This window comes from Mus caroli, chromosome 14 (assembly GCF_900094665.2).
Source record: "Mus caroli chromosome 14, CAROLI_EIJ_v1.1, whole genome shotgun sequence".
Taxonomy (NCBI): Eukaryota; Metazoa; Chordata; class Mammalia; order Rodentia; family Muridae; genus Mus; species Mus caroli.
Genome location: NC_034583.1, coordinates 111,761,310 through 111,770,550, shown reverse-complemented (window position 1 = coordinate 111,770,550; position 9,241 = coordinate 111,761,310). Strand labels below are relative to the sequence as shown.

The window sequence follows — 9,241 nt, the reverse complement described above, 5'->3', positions numbered from 1 at the left end:
CAGCACATGACACAGCACACCAGCACATGGCACAGCACACCAGCACATGACACAGCACACCAACATGTAACAGTACTCTAGCACGTAGCACAGAAAACCCATATATGGTACAGCATGTCAGCATATGGCACAGTGTGGGGTCTAGGGACAAAGTTGCTAATTTCCCTGGTTTTCTCTGCTTCCAAGTTTGATTTCCTAAACAGCTAAAACTTTTGTAAGTTGCAAAAGAGCCAGTAAGAAAGTGAAAGAAAAAGTTAGACTGTCCTTAAAAATTACTGGGTCAACCAGAACGTAACACAAAAACTAAAGGTGCTGGTTAAAAACAAATAAGACTTTGTCTGTAGTGTCCTTTTATATGTAGTCTCTATGAATTCAAAAGTAAGACGTTGACACTATACATTAAAGGTTTTTCTGATGCATATTATTAAGTAGTAGGTTGTAATTCTAGTAAATTTACAAGTTCTTCAATATAAAACCAGTTTGTCACATGGTGACACACACCTTTAAAGCTAGCACTTGGGAGGTAGAAGCAGACAGATATCTGTGAATCTGAGACCAGCCTGGACTACAAAGCAAGTTCCAGGTCTACCAACTACATAGTGAGACAGCATCTCAAAAAAGAAAAAAATTAAATAAACTTTACACATATGAGCCAGCTAGAAAATTTATAGGCCATTTTTCTAGACAAACATACATTCATCTAAAAAAGAAGCAGTTCATTTAAAAATCAATTTGTAATATTTTATGTATTTCTACTTTTATATTGTGTTTCTGTAATAAGCAAAACATATAAGGTTTATTTCAAAAGTATTAATGGTTAAAAACGTAGTGAAAAAAAACAACAAAGATTAAAATGGCTTGTTTCAGCAGCTATAGCTACATAAGAGAGCACTCGGGGCACTGGAAACGTGGGCCACAGCAGAACCTTGCACAAACTCGCAGGATTCCTGTTTCATCTCCAGCACAAAACTAAAAGAAAACTTGAAGTTAATCAGCCTTTGAGACAAAGCTACTATTGCAAAGACAAGGCATTTTCAAGTAAGACCTGCAGTTTCTCTATTGCAACATTTTACTATTCATGAGATCTTAATATTTTAGAGACTCCTTATTTTCAACTTTAATCTGCAAAGTTAAAGTTTAAAAAGACACATGGGCCAAATCCTATTGTACTTTTCTATAAAAGTTAGCTGGGTTGAGTGGTGGCTCAGTGGTACGGTGCCTGCCTGAGATGCACCCAGCTCTAGGCTCCAGCCATAGTGTAAACAAAAGTCAAATCCACTCAAGTTGTAGATTGGAAAACCTTCGAAGAGCAAAAGTACTCTTAACCAATACAGGACCAGTTTCTCCACAGCACCTGACACACGTAGTGCTCGCTGGTTTGTTTAATTAGAGTACATTGTTAAGAAAAGGGCTGTGATCAGGATGTAGTGAATTAAAGGAAGGAAGTCAGAAAGTCAGGAAGTCAGGAAGGAAGGAAGGAAGTCAGGGAGGGAGGGAGGGAGGGAGGGAGGGAAGGAGGAAGGGAGGGAAGGAAGGGAGGGAAAGAGGGAGGAAGAGAAGGAGGGAGAAAGGGAGAAAGGGAGGGAGGGAGGGAGGGAGGCTCAATTTTTAATTCATTAATAGTGTACTGTTCTACAAATGGAACTAACCTTTGAAATCATAGGGTCATAATAGATGCTGATGTCACTTCCTGGTTGGATGCCACTGTCAACTCGGACCTGGGAAGAAGTAAAGAAAAGGTGCATAACTTCATATTGGGAAGATTTGTTTTATTTAACCACAAGCTGTTTTTCCATGGAGAAAATGGATAGTAAAGTTTCAGTCTCAACACCCTTGCCTCTGGAAAACAGAAAACCCAGAAACATAATGCGAGGCTGATCTTTGATCTCTAATATGCAGTACAGCTTATAATTTTTGCTCTTTCACTCAAAAAAAGAAACTGGGTAGAGGAAGGCTTCATACATCCCTACCCTAGGGCACACCTGCAACTGGCTGCAGCCTGCCCCTGCCCCTTCAGAGCCCTGGGTTGGCCCTGCCCAAACCTCCTCCTCACATGGACTCTGAGCCACACAAACTGGACAGGCTTTTGTGTCTGCAACACTTTGCCATTTTCCCCAGCCCCTCAGCTGTGAGCTCTGTTTTCTGTTACTGTTAGCCCCGAGAGGCCTTCGTGTTTACACAGCTTTCCCCACAGCTCTGCCCTGTGAGGATGCAAGCTCCAATTAAGAGTTCGGATACTGCACTATTTTTCATCTTGGGCAGAACCGGCACAGGTTCAAAACATCCTTTTGAAGCCGCTGGTTGCTGTTAACCTGCCGATGAGTTAGTTAGTGCATCACTGATTCTTGTTTTCCTCTCCCAGCTTGATACCCAAAGTACAGCACAGAGGTTAGCCATGTAAAACTTCGAATGAGCATCTGCCAAGGACAGAGCACTTATTAAATTATTGTGACTACGTTTTGGAATCTGAAGTATTTAGAAGCTAGTCAAAATATTTAAGACTGGCGGGCTTATCTTTGGGCTTGAGGATGGAGGAATTTAATCGAAGGTTCTAGAGCAGCAAGACGATGCCCAGCATCTCAGGGGTGGGATAGAAGAGGGGAAGGAAGCTCAGGGTACTGACACCTTTGTGATGGAGGCTTCCCGATAAGCAGCAGTCTGTTTGTGGCAAGACAGAAAAGGTCAGCACAGCCGCTGGGAGGCCTTTAATATTTTAATTTAGGCTACTGCCAAGGGACCACATGTAAAACCTCTTGTCTAGAATATCCACGTGAGAATGGGTGATGGCTTTATTACATGACATCAGAAGATAAGTGAAAACCACACCGTTCTCCCCTTCCTATGGTTTTAAGGGGAAGCTTGCATAAGCCCGGGGAGCATCTATTTCTGTATGTGCAGCACAAGCAACAACTTGGGCCCATGTACCCCGAGTTCCTACATGAAGGTCTTAAAGTGAAAGCCACTCCACATTTGTAAAAGATGTGAGCGACCTTTCTTTACTGAAAACAGTCTTCTGGGCATATATTCTATAAAAATTGGTGTTCATAAAAAAAATAAAATAAAACCTTAAAAAAAGGAAAGGAATTTGCAGGCAGCCATGAACACAGAAAAGTGACACTGTATCTTCTCTCACATATAAATGGCTGCTGGTAACTTGGCTGCTGATTACTTGGTTAAGAAAAAAAAGACACTGTCTTCTCAGTTCTGGTGCCAATAAGCTAGAACTACTCTGACCACAGAGTCAGCTTTATACCCACAGCGCATTGCCAGAGCCTGTTTATCGCTAGGATTGCGGCAGATCTGAAGCCCTGGCTTTCAGCATAGCTGATATCCAACCCACAGTTCATAAGACAGCTCTCATCGTCTTAAATAATACTATCCTAAATGCTAAGTAAACTATGAGCAGTTGCTAGGTATGACTGTCTTTTTTGTTTGTTAAATTAATGACAAAAATGTGTCACCTTGAACACATGGGGTCAAATCAAAACATATCATATACAATGAGCACACATAGGCAGATCAACATTCCCAAAGAAACTGTATAAAGAAAAAAACAACAACTTTTAACTCACAGTTTACATACATTTTTCCAAGTAATAGCCAACTATATATCTTACTAGTAACAATCAATTAAAAAACAAATTCAATTGCCCATTCCTCCATGCATACAAAGCCTACATAACGCCACTGGCCATTTCAAGAATGAAGGCAAATGGAGCTCTAAGCATAACACACCAGTGTGATCTGAAAATAAATTCACAAACTTGGAAGATCAAAGACTACAAGGAACAGCCTCATCTCTGCCCTACAAGCATGTTTCAGCCTTAATGATGTGAGTGAAAGGTGTGAATCAAAAGTTAACTCTGAAATATTTGCTCTTTCTTGTGACCAAAAAACCCAAGATCCAAAGCTGGCTTCCCTGTGAAAATGACACATCTAGCTTGAATATAGTGAGGGAGGACCACACTGAAAACACGCATGCATCCCAAGTGTGAGGTTCTCAAGTCAGCCTCCACATACCTCCAGGACAATTAAAATTGCCTTTGTCAGCCAAAAAGTGGACCCTGGAAACTATGAGGCAGCTCCCAGCCTTCATTATCAATTCACCTCTCCCCTCGGCACAGCTCCCAGCCCGCCGTGTCTACCTGACAAGTGACAGCCCAATATGATTAAATGTGTCGAAGGGAGGGGACTTGTGGGCCTCCATGACAGGCCAAAAGTGATCACCATGGAGATACATAATTACAGCTGTCAACGCGTCTACTGTCCTGCTGACATCAATTTGATTGCTCCCAGCAATAATGATAGACAAAGCTTAGTGCACACTCTCCTGCCCCCAATCCCTTTATCTATTCCTTGGTCCATTTAGCTGACATGCAACATTCACACACGCAAATAACAGCAGTAAGCAGAACATTTAAGGCATTTTAATTGTTTTTTCTTTCTATGGATAGATCACAACTGCAAATGTTATTACATAAAACTCCTGCTGCAGCATTAATTGAAGAAAGATTTGGTGGGACAAAGACTGTAGGGGGTAGAGTTTGTCCATTATCACTTGGGCTTTCAACAGGTCTCACGTTTGAAAATTGCAAATTGCAAAAACTTGAGAGGGCAAAATGTTTGACATCCTGTGAGCTATTACAACATGGTGGAAACTTCTAGCAACTAGAGTAATCATTACAGCTTCTTATTTAAGACTTTTTTTGTTTGTTTGATTAAAAAAGTGTTTAGATATGTCCCTATGACACTTGCTCTCATGTGCTATTTAGCATCACAGAATGCCTGCTCAGTCTTTACAAATTTTTTCTGCCTCCAGGCTTTGAACACAGCATGGAGTCTCCAGGCCTAGAAAGGGTCAAGTCCCTTTAGAAAGCACATGGGCAAAAATCAGCTTAAAAGTGAAATAAATCATATATCCAATAACATCTTCAAATTCAGAATTCTTCCTGTAATCTTTCACCATCCTCTTAGCAGCCATCAAACTGAATAATCCTATTCACAGATGGTACAGCCTTTTCACGCATGGCTAACATAATGTCATCTATACGTGCACTCAATACCTTGAGTAAGAGAGAAGGTGCCACCCTTGTTCTTCTGAAGCAATTGAATTGCTTAAAAAGGAAAAGAACAGATGAACTATGGAATAAAATGAATGCTAGTCACTGTTCCCTCAAAGTTGGTGACACCACACAAAATGAGGCACTTTGTACTCTTTAATAAAAGTCTCCTAGTGAGTTTATTTTGTGTTAGAATTTCTTGACATCTGACTAACACGGGGCTGGATTAGTTTGTTTTTTGTTTTTTTGTTTTTTGTCTTTTTTTAAGAAAAGATTACATTTTTAACACAGAAAGTCATTTCCCATTCTTAGGATTCTATGATCTTTCACAGTATAAACTATCATTTATATGATTAGATGTGTGTGAATTTACCGTTGAGTGGATTCTGATGTTTCTAAATACCATAAAGTACAAAAAAATATTTTTATTTAACACAAGAAATGACTCCCCATGAATTTCCCTTGTCCCTCAATTTACATCTTTTAGTGTTCACATTCTCTAACATAAAAGTGTGGCATAAATCAAGGGCTGAGCCCCTCAGTTAGGATCACAGTTAATGACTTACACCAGGTAGATGTATCGGCTCTTGGTACTGGGACAGCCTCCCAATAGACGGTAAACCAAAAGACTTGTAGGGGTCCTGGAGGTTCAAAGGAAGGGAAATACAGGCTTTGAAACATAAACCAGCACAAGGAAGGTTAACAACAATGAGAAGTATTTATAGGTCTATTTTAACATACGGTATTTACCAAATCACAGATTCCAGAGTACGGTCGTCTCATCCTCTAGACAAGTTCTAAGTATATTTAAAAAGCACACAGAACCACAAGCAGAGTTTAGCTTGACCTCCATAGTCCTTTATTGAAGTTGGTAGAATTCCAACTTTTTCTAAAATTTCTTACAATGCCTTGGGCAAAAAATAAAATGACCTAGACTCTCTATCAAACATAGCTCAAGTTCAGAACAACAAATGCAATACAGCAAAGAGATTTGGTTTTTTTTACTTCTCCAAACAGCTCACATATGGTAAAGCTGGGAAAAGTCTTCCAGCAGAGACTCAGAAAGCCATACACACTTCTATACATGTACATGTTCTGCTTGTAAACATATGAGAGCAGAGCTGGGCCATGTGAGTGCCACTTCATTTATGATCATGAGCAGTAACACTGGATAATGTGTGAGTCTGAGTTATCTACAGATTTCAAAACAACTCACAGCCCACTTAGAGATACACTGACTCAGTGCTTTATATTGATAGTATCTTGCACCTAAAGGATTGCACAAATGTTTATGTTGCATTTCTGTTCTATCACCCGGAAACAAAGCAGCTTCAGAAGCTAAGTGATTGGTATGAACTCTCAGGTTTTGGCAAAACCTGTAATTAAAATTATAAACCAAGAGTGGAAGCTTTACCAAAAGCCTTACAGTGTAGAGCCCGCCTGTGAAATTATGAAGGACAAAGTCAAGGATGCCCAGCTGAGGCCCTGCTGGGTCCCAGCACACTGCTACTGACTTCTCCACCCAGAAAAACACAACAATTACTTCAACTCCACTCTGTTTTTAATTGTTGCAAGTTACCTAATGTTTTTCTGCACTGACCACGGGCTATCAAAATCTTACTCTATCTAGTATCTGTTAGCCACACTGGCTGTTCCAACTTGGGCATAACCCCACCCCACCCCACCCCACCTCACCCCACCCCCATCTACCATCAGAATGCATTTTACCTCAGCATAAACCCGACATTCAACTGCCCAGCCACTGATGGGAATATCCTCTTGCTTGTGCCTGAGTGGGTAACCCTTAGCAACAAGGATCATTTCTTGGACTAAGTCCAGGCCAGTAATGCACTCTGTGACAGGATGTTCGACCTGTAAAGCCAAGATTGCCAGTTAATAGGTGAAGAAAAAGGCAAATAAATGGACATCAACAAGGGAATTCACAAAGGTTCAGAGTCAAGTGAAATAATTCTGCTTAACCTTTAGTAATACCTGACTAAAAATCTTCAGTGAAATACATAAAAAGAAAGAATAAATACAGCTCCATACAGATGAAGGTCAGAACCACCCTGAACGCATGTGTAAGCTTCTCCATTACTTTTCCCAATTTTCATTAATTTGTGGTCCCACATTGAATGGTTTAGCTTTACGTTTCTTTTGCTGCCGTTCTCAGTGTGGCTGATAAATAATGCTCCTTCTGCTACACTTGCTTCAGCATCTGTGGGGAGACCGCTGGTGTTCTCAAGCCCTCATCCAGTCTGAATCGTGCCCACTTGCATGCTTTCACTAACCTGTCCTGACAAGAAGCAAGATTAGCGTAATCTTGCATCAGTGCAGCATGGCAGGAAGCAGCAGATGGAGCCTTCAGGTTGCCTTCCCTCCAGACAGACCTGGGCAGTGCTTAGCATGCACAATAGCAGACCAGGGTGATGGGGAGCACTCTGCTTTCTCAGCAGACTGCTGATAACTACCTCAGCTGATGGTGCCAGGGGAGTACCTGGCCTTCCACACCAACACATGGGATACATATGTGCAAAAACACAACACTCACACACAGCCACATGAACAGATAGACATCATTATAATTTGGTTGACTGTTTGTGTAGAAATCCTTAGACTTGGGTTCAAATAAGGACATTTACAGCACTTGAAAAGAACATGTAATCTTTTATCTAAAATCTCAAGTAAGTTCTAAATTTTTTTTTTAAATCTTTGGCCATACCTAGTACTTTCATACCATTATTTTTCCTTTTAAAAATTAAGTTCTAGGTGTATGTCACGATAATTTCATTATTGTGACATGTCACATTTCATACATGGACACAGGAAAAGGTCACTGAACAAATGAATCATCTTCTAGCTTCAGCTGCACTAATTGAAGGACAGGGCTTAGTCATTACAATAATCTTGAAGCTTATCATAACTAGACAATGCCATGGTCTTTAAAAAAAAAGAAAGCTTGGTAAAAATAAACAGATGGCATCCATAATTAGCTCTGTGTGTGTTATGAGTTTGTTTACAGTTTCAACAACATTTTAAGACATTTTGACATAATTTTAATGACAAATCATTGCTAAAATAAGCATCTACCCTTTGTAAAATAAATGTGACACTAAATAAAGAACTTATTAGACAGTTTAATGCATATATATTTTAAATCAAATTGTGATGTGTTAGAAACAATATTCTATAAGAAACAAATGCAAAGCCCTCTGTTAATGCTCAACACCAATTCCATGCCCTCTGTTAATGCTCAACACCAATTCCATGTGAACAGACCATCTCAGCACCCTTGACTGTTCTTAACTATAAGATGTAAACCTACTATGTGACAAAGCACAGTTTACACAACCTTTTCAAAATGAGCTTTAATTAAGTGAAAGACTCAATTTCCACTTTGAATAACCAGTACTCCAAAAGTATTACATAAAAAGTAAAATACAGAGAGAATAGAACTGAACAGAAGCTAGGAAGCATGGTCAAGTTAGTGAGTGTTGAAACTATAAGAACACAGCGAAAATGAATTATTTAGAGAATTTTAGGGCATCTCCCTTGAGCTACTTCACTGACAATAAAAGGAAATACAGTGAGTACGCAGCGTGAAAACACTGGGCACACTTCATCACCACAACCCATATTAGCAATTGTGGGGTACAGAAACTCATGGCATTTGCATGGTGCTCATAGAAGCTCCCCACTGCTGGAGCCACCGTCCAGAAGGGCAAGGGTGCATCTATAAGAAGTCAATGAACTCTGAATGAAGATGTGCTATTTTTTTAAACCACCTATGCTTTTTTTAAAAGGTCAAGATTACAAATGACTAAAAGGCCATGGGATTAAGAGAGACTAAAGAGAGAGCTGAGTGTGGTGGTACAGGCCTGGGACCCCGGTGCCACGGTACTCCGGTCGAGTCAGCCTGTCAGGCAGGGATGCCTAAAAGCTGCTCATGAGGCAAAAAAAGAGTTTTAAGGAAGCTCTCATCCTGGAATCTGGCACTCTCTTAATTCTCCATTCCCGCGTTAGTCTAGTGTATGGATCCACGTGCTCTCTTTCAGTATCATCCTATTATAAGTGCCTTTTAAGATCGAATTCTGACATAGCTAAAGCCTTCCACCAGTGTTCCAACAGTCCTAGAACGTCCTTGAGCAAGACCATGGGCTTGAAATTCAGTAAGAATGTTG

The 9,241-nt window shown here is 40.3% G+C and overlaps 1 protein-coding gene across 2 annotated transcripts in view; it reads right to left on the bottom strand.

The window, feature by feature from the left end:
- The window catches only part of Pcca (propionyl-CoA carboxylase subunit alpha), a 329,396-nt gene that overhangs the window by 177,250 nt on the left and 142,905 nt on the right, over positions 1-9,241 (bottom strand). For both annotated transcript variants that reach the window (XM_021182607.2, XM_029468862.1), the window contains 3 exons: positions 6,789-6,932; positions 5,627-5,701; positions 1,650-1,718 (listed from right to left, as the gene is read on the bottom strand). In XM_021182607.2, the coding sequence (XP_021038266.1) occupies positions 1,650-1,718; positions 5,627-5,701; positions 6,789-6,932 (288 nt within the window). The remainder of the gene's footprint in view (positions 1-1,649; positions 1,719-5,626; positions 5,702-6,788; positions 6,933-9,241) is intronic.